The 16,487-nt window shown below is 38.0% G+C and overlaps 1 protein-coding gene across 6 annotated transcripts in view; it reads right to left on the reverse strand.

Annotated features, from left to right (window-relative positions):
- The window catches only part of CHM (CHM Rab escort protein), a 248,577-nt gene extending 241,281 nt beyond the window's left edge, over positions 1-7,296 (reverse strand). For 5 of the 6 annotated variants that reach the window (XM_041741201.1, XM_041741198.1, XM_041741202.1 and 2 more), the window contains exon 1: positions 7,241-7,296. In XM_041741201.1, the coding sequence (XP_041597135.1) occupies positions 7,241-7,289 (49 nt within the window). In that variant the 5' untranslated portion in view covers positions 7,290-7,296. Of the gene's footprint in view, positions 1-1,506; positions 1,633-7,240 lie in introns of all 6 variants that reach the window. The other variant, XM_041741199.1, reaches the window with a different exon arrangement.
- Between the last annotated feature and the right edge of the window lie 9,191 nt (positions 7,297-16,487).

The raw sequence follows: 16,487 nt of genomic DNA on the forward strand, positions 1-16,487 counted from the left end.
TTTGTTTATTTATTCATGAGAGACACAGAGAGAGAGAGGCAGAGACACAGGCAGAGAGAGAAGCAGGCTCTATGCATGCAGGGAGCCCGATGTGGGACTTGATCCGGGAGTGGATACATGTGCCACCCAGGCGTCCCCCTAATATGCCTTTTATCTGTATGTAAAATCTTACCTCTTTATACTTTAGCTTGTGTAAATGTTTCTATAATAATTATTTTAAACTCATATATAGAAAAGTAGTTTTACAAATGTACTAATAATGTACTAATAATTAATGACAGTTATATGATCCAAAACATTTCAAAGCAATATAAAATGATTAAAACGTCATTATCTAATAGCCATTGTAACTCAATGTGAACACTAGGCTGGACAAAAAAGATATGTTAGAATACTACTCAGAAAAAAAGTAGATGTTAATACTACTCTAAATGTGATATAAACCAAATCAGTCAAGTAGTGTTACTTAAACTCTTCGTAAAATCCAATAAAGATGAAATACTTAAACTAAGCACCACAGTGGCCAAGATGTACCTGGTCAGTCTCATTCTCTCCCGCTCTCTCTCGGCTTTTGTTATGTTGTTTGCCCCTTGTCTCTTATTTGCAAACTATTTTTTTAAATAGCCTCAATATGATAACATGATGGCTCTTATAATCATGCTTTAGAAAAATCACTGTGATAAATTATCATCTTTTTTACACTGTCCTATAATAATTATTAGCAAAGAAGACAATAAATCGAACTTTGAAAGTATCCCTATTTTGCTGGCTACAACTAAATATCCCCAAAATGTTCCCAATCTCGCTAGCATATAGATACGTTTTTTAATACATATGTTAATATAAACTGATGGTGACTTTCAGTTTATTTTATATTTAAAACCATTTATAGGGCAGCCCCGGTGGCTCAGTGGTTTAGCGCCACCATCAGCCCAGGGCATGATCCTGGAGACCCAGGATCTAGTCCCACGTCAGGCTGCCTGCATGGAGCCTGCTTCTCCCTCTGCCTGTGTCTCTGCCTCTCTCTGTGTCTCTCATGAATAAATAAATAAAATCTTAAAAAAAAAAATTTATATACATATCAGATACAACATAGCATTTCAATTTTAAAAATTCTGCATTAAAACTGAACAGCAGGTGATTTAGCATGAGTAACAGGTCAATAATATGGAATTATAATTATTTCTGTGCATTGCGATTTTATGTTAAACATGAGAATGTGATGGTGAGCAGCCATATTTGATTTTAATTGCCGTGGCTTGAGTTATCCAAAACATCAGGAGAACACTACAGAAAATAAGAAAATGACATGACGCATGGGAGATGAAAATGATGCTGCAGAGGGAACTCTGGTAACAGATGTCGCTCTCTCTGAGGGATTGGTTCAAACTTAGGATTTACAAGGATGGGTAAGCCTCTCCCAGAGTCTTCTCCAGAGTTAGGTAACTCCCTTTACTTTCCTAGGTACTGAGAGCAGAAAAGACATAGTTTTCCATCAATAAATACCTGAAGAATTGCAAAGCATTTTTTGGAACACGAAAATCCGTAGGCTTTCTTTAGTTCTTCAGCACTCTTAAGCTGACAAAGGAGAGTTTCGTACTATGCCCCAAATAGGATAAATCTGTTCAAAACCTTTAAACAAAACAATATGACAAATAATTCAAGCTGATGAATGGAAGAGAATAAAAGAAAAAAGATAGAAAACCTGTAAACCCACATGATAAGAAATCTGTTAGAAATAGTGATAATAGACGAAGGTCTTTCCTGCCAACAAGCCAATGGGAAGAGGAGAAAAATGATTCAGATACCTGAATCTTTCTGTTGCTTTCCATGGAAAGCCCTTCCCAGGAAGCATTCAGGTGGTAACAGTGATGATAAAAGCACCTGGGAATGGCATTATGGGCCATTTAAATCAATTACATTTTCTGAGAACTTACTAAGCATTTTACAGGAATTATTTCATTGAATTCTCAACACAGCTCTGTGAGGTTTATTCTCATGTAGAGATGAGAAAATTGAAACTTAGTCATTAAGGGACATGTGTAAGGTGGCACAAGAGACACAGCTGATTCAAACCCAATCTGTCTCATGTCAGAAGCACATCATCAATCACTACATTATCGCTATACTGCTCAAATGAGATACATACATGTCAAACTAAATAAAATATATGGATGGTATGGCATTTGTGAAACTAATAAAGGACTTTTGAAATAACATTTTCATGACTATTCATTGTTATTCTATTATTCTCTAAACTTTAAGACTTTTTGCCCCTGGCAACACCCAAAAAATGTATATGCATATATATGTATTTTACACAGTGATCTATTATATACATATGAAATATTTGTTTTACAAAACTACATTCATCCTTACTACATGCAATATATTCTGATACATTCTACTCTACCTCTTTTTTTAATGCTGGAATTGATTTCATGACCCACGAATAGGTGGCATCTTACAATTACCACAAAAAAAAAAATATCACAACTCAGCTCTGGACCATAGGTGCATGTATGTTTGGAAATACAGACAGAGTTAATATGGACATCCTGTCATGTTGATATATAAACAGGTATCCTGGGAGAAGAGTAAATAAGATACATATGTGGGAAATCACTCGGCACAGAGTCTGGTACAAAGGGGTATTTGGTAAATAAATACCTTTTCACAAAACCTCCTGCAGCACTACTATTCCCCAATATTTAGAGAAGTGAAGCTATACTACCAATATCATAAGCTTTATAGTCAATGAGCTGCCAGCCAAGGCTGATATTATGATTCTCAACCAACATCAAAGAATGAAAGCCTACTACCTACATGACCTTCCTGATGAAAGCAGCTGCTTGCAAGAAAACCTTTAATGAGCCATTTTGATACACACATTTCTTAAGTATATTAAACATTGACCTGACTCCTTAAAAGGACTATACAGAATTTAGCCTTTTCAAGGACCCAGGGTCATACTTACACAAACACAATGGTAAACTTTAGAACTGGTAGATAGGTCACCTAATTAAAATCTCCCACTTTACAGATGAACAAACTGGTGTCACAAGAGGTGATGCAATTTGCCGAAAGTCATCCAGTAGAAAGGTCAAATGATTCCCATTACACCATGCTGCCACATCTACTATTGTATATGTCAAGCACTATCTAGCAAGATAGTTACAAGTTAGGAGCAATTCTCTTTGTAATCCCTCCCATGTTTGTTATTTTGGTTATCTCATCTCCTTCCCCATAATCTTTAGCAATCAAACTCTTAAAAAGGATCTGTTTATCATCTGCAGGAAAAAGTTTAAGCTAGCCCACTCCACAGCCTATCTCTAGGAAAGAACTCCCAAAATATAATTGTGTGGTGTACTTCAGAAAGGAAGGATGCAGACTGGATCCCTACGTGGTCTTCAGAGAGCAAGAAGGATGCAATGAAAAGCCCAGGTTGGCTTAAGAACAGTTCTGAGGATGTGACTATGAGGAACCCCAAATAATCTCTGAAAATAGGCAATACAGTAAACTTTACAAAGGCAGGGACTAGGTTCTCAGTAAATGTGGGTTGAATACTCTGAAAACTGAGTGTTACTATATAAACTGGTCCCAGGCCATTTTACCACTTGACGTAGGCTTGCAATTTAGGTGTTTGTCTCTTCCCTTTCCCATTAGGATATGAACTATCACTTATGTCTAACGACATCCCCCAAACACATCTTTTGCAGAAGCTGATAATACTCTCTATATCTTCTACATAGGATGTTTCTAATATGCCCTGAGCACACTGGAATTACTTCTAAAATAAGAAGATGCTCTAAGTGAGGGCCTAAAGGATTCTACATTGTAAGAAGCATGCCAATATTATCACAGCTCTCCAAACTTTCATCTTGCCCGCTCTTCTGTTGAATTGTTGGCTCTGATACAGGTTGCCAGATATCACCTCCAGTGAGGTGTTATGTTACTGGGACTATTTTTAACCTGAAACCAATGATACTTCTCTACAACCCACAAAATTATCCAGTATCTTTTTAAATTGCAAAATGTCTTGAAAATGATGACAGTGTACTCCAAACTGAAAGCCACTTTCTAAAACATCACTTATATCCAGCTTTGTCCTCTCCTTTAAGACTCTAGATGGCTCGCCTTCCTTATTCCATTTTCTTCTATATTTTTCACAGCTCAAGTACTTTTATTTCTCTGCCTTTGAGTGTTTGACAAATATTTCCTGTGTTTTGTAATCAGAAAGAAACAGATGTAACTAAGAAAATACATACAAGACTTTATCTTCCCATCTCTTCAAAACATGATCTTAAGGAAAATCTTGTGATATAAAAAGTAAAAAAAAAAACTAAGGACAAAGGGATTTAAATATCACCTACAGATGTTTTTACTTGAAGCAACTGTCTCTTGATATAACTAAAGCTAAATCTAAAAGAAAAATTACATTTCATAGCCTATTTCTTCATGTTTGTGATACATGCATGATTAATTCTACCTTTGTCAGTAAAATCGAATCTAAGAAATGCTGGCATTTCCTAAGATTAACCCAAGCTAGTAAGGAGTAATGAAAACAGGGATGTCTGGGTGGCTCAGTGGTTCAGCATCTGCCTTCAGCTCAGTGTGTGATCCCAGGATCCTGGGATAGAGTCCCACATCAGGCTTCCCATGGGGAGCCTGCTTCTCCCTTTCTCCTTCTGCCTAGGTCTCTACTCCTCTCTCTGTGCCTCTAATGAATAAATAAAATCATAAAAAAAAGAAAAGAAAACATATATATATATATATATGTGTGTGTGTGTATATATATATACATATACATATGTATATATGTATATATACATATACATATATATATGTGTGTGTGTATATATATATATATATACACACATATATATATATGAGTCTCCATACCCAGTGTGGGGCCTAACATGGGGCTTGAACTCATGACCCTGAGATCAAGACCTGAGATCAAGAGTTAGATGCTTAACCGACTGAGCCACCCAGGTGCCCCTAATGCAAACATTTTTAAGGCTATTATCAGCAAACTATTTCAGAAGAAAAGTATTCCAAATACATTAACAATAATTCAAATTAAATAATAATTGGAACCATTTAGGAAATGACTTTTATCCAATTTTTCCATTTTGATATACCTAAATACAATGCTTCACAACATAAATTTATGCAATGTGCTTGATAAACTTGAGTATGTTCACCATTAAGTGAGATGAAAAAAAGTAACTTTTAAGATTAACTTCGAATAAGTTCTTCCCATACTTTGAGAAATAATATTACTCTCACTGGAAAGTGTAAAATGAATCTTTTTCTAAACACACCAGATGCCACCTAATGCAATTTTCTGTATCACTCACAGTATCTTCCTACCTCTACCATAACAGACTCTAAAAGGCTGAATATAGCCCATATTATAAACTGAACCAGAAAGCAAAGTATTTAAGAATTAACAGCATTTAATAATAGGAATTAACACTCTTATCAATTAAAATTTGAACCCAGATAAGAAAAAATCTTATAATGACTCAAAAAAATTTTAAAACACCCCAAGCTCCTAGGTAACAAAAAAGAAAGGCAATAATATAGAATTGAAGTATGGTATAACAACTATTCAAAAATGGATGTTGTTCTCGGTTTTAGGATAGACTAGAGAGAACAAATGAATCATCACTCTATTGACTCTTTCCTGCTCTCATTCAACATCTGTTTACAGCAGCTACAGCCAAGTTATCTGCAGCCATGCAGTTTTCAGACAGAATAAGAATAAACATGTCCTCACTATCCTGAGACCAATTATCCAGGTGCAATTAGAATGAGAGAATTTTTGGTTAGACAATACCTGAAAGGCTATCTAGTTTATCCTGCCTGTATTTAAAAACAAGACTGAGGCTCAGAGAGATTAAGTGCCTAGCAATTCAAACAGCTATTTAAAGGCTCCAAACAACTTTTCTCAGTTATTTCTATTAATATGGTTTAACTCTGAAGGTATGAACCACTGATTCTCCTTCTGAGATGGAATGGGCCTTTGGAAACTTACTAGCTGTGTGATCTTGAGCACACAGCAACTATTCTAAGCTCCCCTCTTCTCTTCTGTAAAGTGTACCGAATACCTACTCTAAGCAGGCTGCTGTGAGGATTACATGCAGCTTGTAAAATGCTTAGCACATCAATTAGCAAATAATTAGCATTCAAAACTAGGTAGCTATAATTTTTACTTCTGCCCTGGAAACATGGCTGCCCCTACTGTTTGAAAGAAAACGTGTTCATTAATACAATGGACAGGTTCTCATTCACCAGAGCTTCTCTGACCTACCACATTATGCAAACAGGAGAAAACCCCACTCAACAACCTACTTCATCCCATCTAAAATCCACCCTTTACAATATTAAGAAAACAAAATACCAACTGCTGCCAAATGTCTTCTCCACCTGTTGTACATTGAATTTGTCAACTAGAAATTGCAGGGGATTTTTCTGGCTCCGCCCAAAACATGGAGAATAAATAATGGGAAAACAAGGGGAAGATAAGGTCACACACCTGTAATGGAATTCACAGAAGCTTCTTCTCAGCTCATTTAGTTGTGAGTAGATAGGTGGGTGACAGAAAGCAAAACGCTGTCTTTCAGCATCATAAAGCAGGAATAATGGCTACCTCAACAAAATACAATTCCCTAAGCTTTTCAACACAATAGAAAAGAATCCGTGTCCTCGTCCTAGTATATTAATAAGCACACGGGCGATAACTGGGCATCTTTCCCGAAAAACTAAGGACGAAGTTGTATCCGAGCTGCACTACACCCCAGGACTACATAAATACATGAAAACTTCCTAAGAAAGGGCGAGACAAAATGATGGGGAATATCACCCTGAAATCAACGAGGAGGGAATCATGTCGCGCCAAAGGCGTCTCCATTGGTAAAATCCCGACCTTCCATTCTCATGACACTACAAACCCACCTCCCTCTAACGAAATTACAGAATCACCCGCAGCAACCAACCTCAGCATCGGCATCGACCAGATCGACCCCTACTCAAATGGCGCTAAATACGGTGGATCCAGCCCCTCCCTGGAGCTGCGAAGTCCCGCGCTGACTCAACACTACCTCACTTCCTTCCCATCCTCCCTCCCTTCCTCAACCCCTAGTATTTCTCCCCAAGCCTCGCCATGGCAGAGAAGGTAGTAAGGAGACAGATTTCCTACACTTCGTTAGGGGAGTACCAGAGCCACACATACCCGTCCCTATTACGATCACATCAAACTCCGAAGGGAGATTATCCGCCATCTTGAAAGGAAACGTGTCATGTGACTATTGCTTGTGGAAATGAGATCTAGTAAGGTATTGCCCTTGTAAAAGACGGAAGGAAAAACAATGCATTCTGGATATTGTAGTTCGTGGGTGGCCGATCCAGGTAGGCGGCTACATTTTATTTGAAATGTTTACGTGAATGTTAAAAGCGCAATTTATTTTCTAGGCTGAGTGTAGTAGCGCATTTAGCCTGGAGGTTTGGGATAGTAATGAGATGGAGATTTTTACTCCGCTAGATAGGATGAATGGGAAAATCTGGGTTGTTTTTTGTTTTTTTTGTTTTTGTTTTTTTTTCCCATGGAGCAAGAATTGTTGGTTTATATGAAGGCCGGACTGAAATTGAAAGAGGATTGCTCTGTGAACAAAGGAAATTTTCATTGCGGCCTGGAAACTTGTTTACCCCCCCCCCCCCCGTGTGTGTGTACTTTCGTTTTGTCCCCTTGAAGCATAATTTTTCACACCAGCCCTTTCAAACTATCCCGTTATCTTTTTAGTCTCCGTGTCTCCCCAATGAAAACCTACCAAAAAACCTCTTGCCCTAGTTTTGTCACAATGAAACCTAAATTTCATCTGTATTTGTTCTAGTTAGTCCAAGCAGCCACCCGGCAGTATATTTTTACAAAATCAGCCTTTCTCTACAGGACGGAAAAAAGATATGAAATATAATAGTTGCTTGATAAGCATTTAAATGGTTCTGAGTTTGGTTTTTTATACGTATACAAGGAGTCCATACAAGATTTTTTTTTTATTCATAAGAGACACAGAGAGAGAGGCAGAGACAGAGGCAGAGGGAGAAGCAGGCTCCACACAGGGAGCCGAACGTGGGACTCGATCCAGGGTCCCCAGGATCACGCCCTGGGCGAAGGCGGCGCTATACCGCTGAGCCACGGAGCTGCCCCCATACAAGATTCTTATGATAAACTGCTGCAGAAGTAATCAAGGTAAAATGACCTTTATATTAAAGTAATTGTGTTTGACAGGGAGGCTTTAGGGGTCATTGTGTAGTCATTTTACAAGAGTTTCAAAATAATTCAAAGAGAAAGTGCTAGTAGTAGACCTTCCCTTACACCAACAGTCCTCTGAACTGTTTGTGGTTTCTCAGTCACACTGTTTTTCCTTCAGCATGGAATGATTTTCCCATTCTCTAGCTAACATATCCTTAATATTCAGCTCAACTTCTACCACCTCCTCCTTTTATCTCCTCCGTATGTTGGATTAAATTTCCCTATGTAGTGCTAACACCCTATCATAGCCTCCCATACTGCACTGAAATTATTTGCATTTATGGTGGTTCCTATATAGTACACACATCCCCACACATACAAAAACATACACCCAGATATATAATGCCCTAAATTATGAGTCTCTTTATTACAGGGATTGGCCTTAGGTATCTTTTTTACCCACTGCATCTAATATAAGCCTCGTGCTTAGGAATGCCAATAAGTGTTTGTTGAACTAAGCTTAGTTCTGACTCCCCTAAATATGAATACAGAGACTAAGTCTTCATCTTTACATCTGCCCACAACTATCATGTGTCTTACATTTTGACAATGCTCAATACATGTTGTTATTTTGCTAAGGTTCAATTAAAATTCTTTGAAATTTCATTTTACTGGGGTTGGGTTTTGTTTGGTTTTGCTGCATTTTGCCATGATCTTTAGCAATATTGTACATGTTTAATTAATTTCTTTTATGGATTATCTGAATGTATTGAGCAATTATCTTGGGATATGGTCCCCTGATGAATATTTTGTGTAAGATATTTCTCTGAGAAGTCTAATGTATTGTTCGGTAAATCACTCTGCCATTTGCCTTGATCTGAAAAAAAAGTTTTGAGAAAAGAAAGTTTGAGAAAGAAAAAGTTTTGAGAAGCGAAATAGGTCTTATCTATTAGTACCACCAGTGGAAATGAAAATTAATAGATTTCCCAGAGTAAACACAGGAAACTTTTCAAAATCTCCTCTATTTATGAGAAGCTATGAATGAGTGGTTAAAAACATGATAAATTAAGGTATCTCTATCTTACTTTGGTGATATGTGTATATGTGTGTGTGTGTGTGTGTAATGTATCTTTTTCAATATGAGTATATCTAACTTTCTATAGATTCAGAAACTTTTCTAACAAATAGACACAATGTGAAGACACAACCAATTATTTCATTCAATTTACCTCAAATATTTATTGATTACCTATTATGTGCAAGGCACTGATTGAGAAGCTGGAAATATAGCAATGAGTAAAACAGACAAAAACCCCTGACTTCATAAAGTTTACATCTAGTGGGGTATAAAACAAAATAAACAAGTAATATTACTCTGTCATGCTAATTTTCCAATATATTTTCCCCAAATATGAAATCCCTTTTATTCTGAAGCTAGAAAGCAGTACTCTCAGATAAAATTGCCAGCCTATATTTAGCTGTCCTCTAATACACCCTCTCTAAGCATTAAAAATATGATTACATTAGAAAAAAATTAAAGCCTATGCAAGGAGAAAATGCTCAAAATAACTGTTCTGTCAAATGTATTTTTATAGATCTTCTGTAAAGTAAAGATGAATAGAGGAGTTGATAATGTCAGTAAAATAGAATGAAGCAAATCATCTTAATTGCTGCCTATTCTATTATTCTAAGGACATCTATTTTTGAGAACCAAAACACTTTATTTGGTAGTCACAGTACAATGAGATGATGGATACAAATTGACTTATCCTGTTGAATCACTATGATCCTAATTCTATACTTACTGGTTTCCTGAGGTGGAAAACTATGATTCCCTGAACATTTACCTTGTATTCAGAAGCTTACTTAACTATGAGATCTGATGTGTCATCTTTTTTACAAACCAGTTATTTAATGGTCCTTATCCCTGGGCTTTCCTTTGAGCTCCAGATCCATATACCCAACCCCTTACTCAACATCTCTTCTGAACATGTCCAATACCAAACTCCTGAACATGTCAGCCCTGCTCCCAAACCTGTTCATCCAGTGTTCCCAACCTTAGAAATGGTACCACCTTCTAATCAGTTACTCAAGTCAAAAACCTTAAGAATCAGCCTTGATAAATTATTCTCTTTCACTCTTAAACCAATTTCATCAGTAACTCTTGTCAGATCTATCTCAAAGTTATACTGGAAACATGATCCGCCTCTCAGTCTGGACTGCCCACATAATCTCTTCCCTAGACTACTACAATAGACCCCAACTGGACATCTCATTTATACTTGCATCTCTTCAGTCCACTGTCTACACTGCAGGTAGAGTAAAACTTTTAAAAATTCAAGTATAGGGGCACCTGGCTGGCTCAATTGGTGGGGCATGTGACTCTTGGTCTGAGTTGTGAGTTCAAGCCTCACGTTGAATATAGAAATTAGTTTAAAATAATAACTTTTTTTTACAAAAATTCAAATGTAATTATGCCCTCCTCTCCCCAAAACTCTCATGATTTCCCATTGCTCTTAAAATACACCCCAAAATTTTAAACATAATCTAAAATCTCTGCTGAACTCTCCAGGCTCATCTCATACCTCTTATCCTTCTCTTTCTAAGCTCCAGCCATATTGACTCTCAGTTTTGTCGGATACATGCTCCTTCATGCTTCAAGACCTTCATTCTTATTATTCCATGTGCCCGAGGTGCACTTTTGTCCTTCTCCCTTTCTCCTAGTTGAATGCTAATCATTTTGCAGTTCATTTGAAACATCACTTTTTCTGGCAAGTCTTCATCTAGTCCTCAGTCTGCCTTACGTCTCCTACCACCCTATATTCCTCCTCTGTTAAACTTTTCATGATTGGAAATATCAAATTACTTATGCAATTTCTTATTTCATATCTGTTATCCTCCTAGGACATAAGTTACAGAAAGGCAAAAACTGTACCTATACTGCTCACCATTATATTTCTAATATATCATTCAGTGCCTAGCACATAATAGGCACTCAAAAATATCTGCTGAAATCCCACTTCTGGGTATATATTCAAAGCAAATAAAATCACTATCTCAAAGAAATATCTGTACTCCCATGTTCATTCCAACATTATTCACAGTAGCCAATATATGGGAACAACTTAAGTGTTCCATCAATACATGGATACACACACATTATTCAGCCCTTAAAAAAGAAATTCTGTTGCTTGTAATAATATGGATGAATCTGGAGAATTTTATGTTAAAGAGAAATATGCCAGACACAGAAAGACAAATATCACATGATCTCATTTATACATGGAGTCTCAAAAATATGTATTTTTAAGCCAAACTCATAGTAACAGAGAGTAGAATGGTGGTTACTAGAGAAAGGCTGGGAGTATAGGAAAGGGAAACATTGATCAAAGCATATGAAATTTCTTTGTAACAGGAATAAGTTCTGGAGATGTAATGCACAGCATGGTGAATATAGTCAAAAATGTATACTTGGAATTTACTAAGATTATAGATCTCAAATGTTCTTACAACCAAAAAAGATAACTATGGGAGGTGATAGATATGTTAGTTTGTGCTAATCATATCATATATATCAGAACATTGTATACCTTAAATATATACAATTTTATTTGTCAAAAATAAATAAATTTTTAAATCTCTTGATTAATGGGTAAATAATAAGGTACAGGAAATCATCAGAATACAACACATGATACTATTTTAAATGGGAATAAAATGAGTTGATTGCCCAGTAAACTTGTTTAATCAGCTGGTTTTGTGTCTATAATGGAATAATACATATGTGGTTAATAAACAGTCCAACTAGCACAAAAGTCATACAAAGACTAATAAAACTAAAAAAAAAAAAAAAAAAAAAAAAGACTAATAAAACTAAGAAGTATCTCTACCCTGCTATCCCTGCCCCCAGGTGGTGTTTCTCTGAGATAAGTGCTGTTATCCCTTTCTTGTGAATCATGCTAGATGTTATGTATATGTATGCATGTGGGTGTATAAGGGAAGCAGTAATCCCTTTATTTCTTCTTTGACACTAGTAATAGTGTGCTATAAACATTATTCCTTACCTTCCAACTATATTTTTTTACTTAATATATTTGGATAGGGAGGAGGCAAGATGGCAGAAGAGTAGGGTCCCCAAGTCACCTATCCCCACCAAATTACGTAGATAACTTTCAAATCATGCTGAAAGCCTACAAATTTGGCCTGAGATTTAAAGAGAGAACAGCTGGAATGCTTACAGTGAGAAGAGTTCACACTTCTATCAAGGTAGGAAGATGGAAAAAAAAAAAAAAGAAAAGGTTGGAAGACTGAAAAACAAAGAAAAAAATAAAAAAGCATCCAAGGGGGAGGGGCCCCACGGGGAGCCAGGCTAAGGCCAGGCAGTAACTGCCCCCACAACAGGAAAGCCCCATCCCAGAGAAGCAGGAGCTTCATCAATCTTCCCCTACAGAAAGGCGCTCTAGGGAATTGGAACATCCCAGGATGGGTGGGGATGCCCTCAGGCTCCCAGGGGAACTAAAAAAGGACCTGCCCCCAGGGAGAGTACACCACACCCCGCGGCCTAGCTCCCTAAAGGGCTGCAGCCCGAGCCCTGCAGGGCCAGGAGCAGCTCAGGGGCGGCTGGGGCTGAGGCTCCCTGCCCAGGGGGCTGCACCGCCCTGGAGCACCATTCCAGCAGCAAAGGCCCTGGAGCCCAAGGCTCTGGGGGACACAGCCCAAGATCTGGTGCTCCCCCCCCCCGAGACAGGCAGAAGCCAGGAGGGCCCAGGACAGCAAGGACACTCCTGCAGCCAGGTGGCCCCGAGCTTTTCAAATCGGCAGTCCCTACCCCTGGAACATCCAGGCCCCTGAAGACTGAGAGCTGCCCCAGTTACTGCAGGAGCCGAATCCAGGGCTGGGAGAGCTGGACGCTACCACTGTTGTTCCTCCTGGGGCCTCACAGGATAAACAACTACCACTGAGCCTTGCACCAGGCAGGGGGCTGAGCAGCTCCCCCAGATACTCAAACCTGAGAATCAGCACAGCAGGCCCCTCCCCCAGAAGACCAGGTAGAAGGACAGGGGAAAAGCAAGTTATTGACCAAGCAGCACTGGAAAGATCCAGGGGAACTCGAAGGATTTACAGTATACAGAATCAGAGGATACTCCCCCTTGTTTTTTGTTTTCTATTTGCTTCCCCCCCTTTTTATCTTTTTTTTCTTCTTTTTTTTTCATTTTTTTCTTCTCTTTCTCCTTTTCCCAATACAAGTTGTTTTTGGCCACTCTGCATTGAGCAAAATGACTAGAAGGAAAAACTCACCTCAAAAGAAAGAATCAGAAACAGGCCTCTCCCACAGAGTTACAAAATTTGGATTACACTTCAATGTCAGAAAGCCAATTCAGAAGCACAATTATAAAGCTACTGGTGGCTCTAGAATAAAGCATAAAGGATTCAAGAGACTTCATGACTGCAGAATTTAGATCTAATCAGGCAGAAATTAAAAAACAATTAAATGAGATGCTGTGCAACCTGGACGTCCTAACGACAAGGGTTAACGAGGTAGAAGAAGGAGTGAGTGACATAGAAAAAAAGTTGATGACAAAGAGGGAAACTGAGGAAAAAAGAAAAACAAAATATCATGAGGACAGGGTAAGGGAAATAAATGACAGCCTCAGAAGGAAAAATATACATTTAATTGCGGTTCCTGAGGGCACCGAAAGAGACAAAGGTACAGATTATGTAGTTAAACAAATCATAGCTCAGAACTTTCCTAACCTGGGAAAGGAAACAGGCATTCATATCCAGGAAATAGAGAGACCCCCACCCCCAAGTCAATAAAAACCGCTCAACACCTTGACATTTAATAGTGAAACTTACAAATTCCAAAGATAAAGAGACATCCTTAAAGCAGAAAGAGACAAGAAGTCTCTAACTTTTATGGGGAAAATATTAGATTAACAGCAGACCCCTCCACAGAGACCTGGCAGGCCAGAAAGAGCTGGCAGGATATATTCTGGGTCCTAAATGAGAAGAACATGCAGACAAAAATACTCTGTCCAGCAAGGCTCTCATTCAGAATAGAAGGAGAGATAAAGAGCTTCCAAAATAGGCAGAAACTGAAAGAATATGAGACCATGAAGCCAGCTCTGCAAGAAATAATAAGGGGGATTCTGTAATAGAAAGAGGAAGTCCAAGGGAAAACTCCACAAAAACAGGGACTGAATAGGTATCATGATGACACTAAATTCCTATCTTTCAATAGTAATTATGAACGTGAATGGGCTTAATATCCCATCAAAAGGCACAGGATTTCACACTGGATAAAAAAGCAAGACCCATCTATTGGGTGTCTAAAAGAGACTCATTTTAGACATAAGGACACTTCCAGCCTGAAAATGAAAGGTTGGAGAACAATTTACCATTCAAATGGTACTCAAAAGAAAGCAGGGGTAGCCATCCTCATATAAGATAAATTAAAATTTATCGCAAAATTGTACTAAGAGATGAAGAGGGACACTATATCATACTGAAAGGATCTATCCAACAAGAGGACCTAATAATCATGAATATTTATGCCGGAATGTGGGAGCTGTCAAATATATCAATCAATTGAAAACCAAACTTAACACATACTTAGAAAATACACTTATACTTGGTGACTTGAATGTAGCGCTTTCTACAATTGATAGGCGTTCTAAGCACAACATCTCCAAAGAAAGAAGAGCTTTAAATGATACACTGTACCAGAGGGATTTCACAGGTATTTAGAGAACTTTACATCCAAACGCAATGGAATACACATTCTTCTCAAGTGCACATGGAACTATCTCAAGAATAGACCACATACTGGGTCACAAATCAGGTCTTAACCAATACCAAAAAGACTGAGATCGTCCCCTGGATATTCCCAGATCATAATGCTTTGAAATTAGACCTAAATGACAAGAGGAAGTTTTGAAGGATTTCTAACACGTGGAGGTTAAGGACCTACCTGCTAAAAGATGAAAGGGTCAACCAGGAAATTAGAGAAGAATTAAAAAGATTCATGGAAACTAATGAGAATGAAGACACAACCGTTCAAAATCTTTGGGATAGAGGAAAAGCAGTCCTGAGGGGGAAACACATCTCAACACAAGCATCCATCCAAGAACTGGAAAGAACTCAAATACAAAAGCTAACCTTGCACCTAAAGGAGCTAGAGAAAAAACAGCAAATAGATCCTACACCCAGCAGAAGAAGAGAGTTAATAAAGATTCGAGCAGAACTCAATGAAATACAGACCAGAAGAACTGTGGAACAGATCAACAAAACCAGGAGTCGGTTCCTTGAAAGAATCAATAAGATAGATAAACCATTAGCCAGCCTTATTAAAAAGAAGAGAGAAAAGACTCAAATTAATAAAATCATGAATGAGAAAGGAGAGATCACCACCAATAGCAAGGAAATACAAACGATTTTAAAAACATATTATGAGCAGCTATATGCCAATAAATTAGGCAATCTAGAATAAATGGACGCAATTCTGGAAAACCACAAACTACCAAAACTGGAACAGGAAGAAATAGAAAACCTGAACAGGCCAATAACCAGGGAGGAAGTTGAAGCAGTCATCATAGCTCCCAAGACACAAAAGTCCAGGGCCAGATGGCTTCCCACGGGAATTCTATCAAACAGTTAAAGAAGAAACCATACCTATTCTACTAAAGCTGTTCAGCAAGATAGAAAGAGATGGAATACTTCCAAACTCGTTCTATGAGGCCAGCATCACCTTAATTCCAAACCAGACAAACACCCCACCAAAAAGGAGAATTATAGACCAATATCCTGGATGAACATGGATGCAACAATTCTCAACAAGATACTAGCCAATAGGTTCCAAGAAAACATTAAGAAGATTATTCACCATGACCAAGTGGGATTTATCCCCGGGATACAAGACTGGTTCAACACTGGTAAAACAATCAATGTGATTCATCATATCAGCAAGAGAAAAAACAAGAACCCTATGATCCTCTCCATAGATGCAGAGAAAGCATTTGACAAAATACAGCAGCCATTACTGATCAAAACTCTTCAGAGTGTAGGGATAGAGGGAACATTCCTCAGCATCTTAAAAGCCATCTACGAAAAGCCTACAGCAAATATCATTATCCATGGGGGAAACAGTGGGAGTCTTTCCCCTTAGATCAGGAACAAGACAGGGATGTACACTCTCACCACTGCTATTCAACATAGTACTGGAAGTCCTAGC

The sequence above is a fragment of the Vulpes lagopus genome, chromosome X, assembly GCF_018345385.1.
Source record: "Vulpes lagopus strain Blue_001 chromosome X, ASM1834538v1, whole genome shotgun sequence".
Classification (NCBI taxonomy): Eukaryota; Metazoa; Chordata; class Mammalia; order Carnivora; family Canidae; genus Vulpes; species Vulpes lagopus.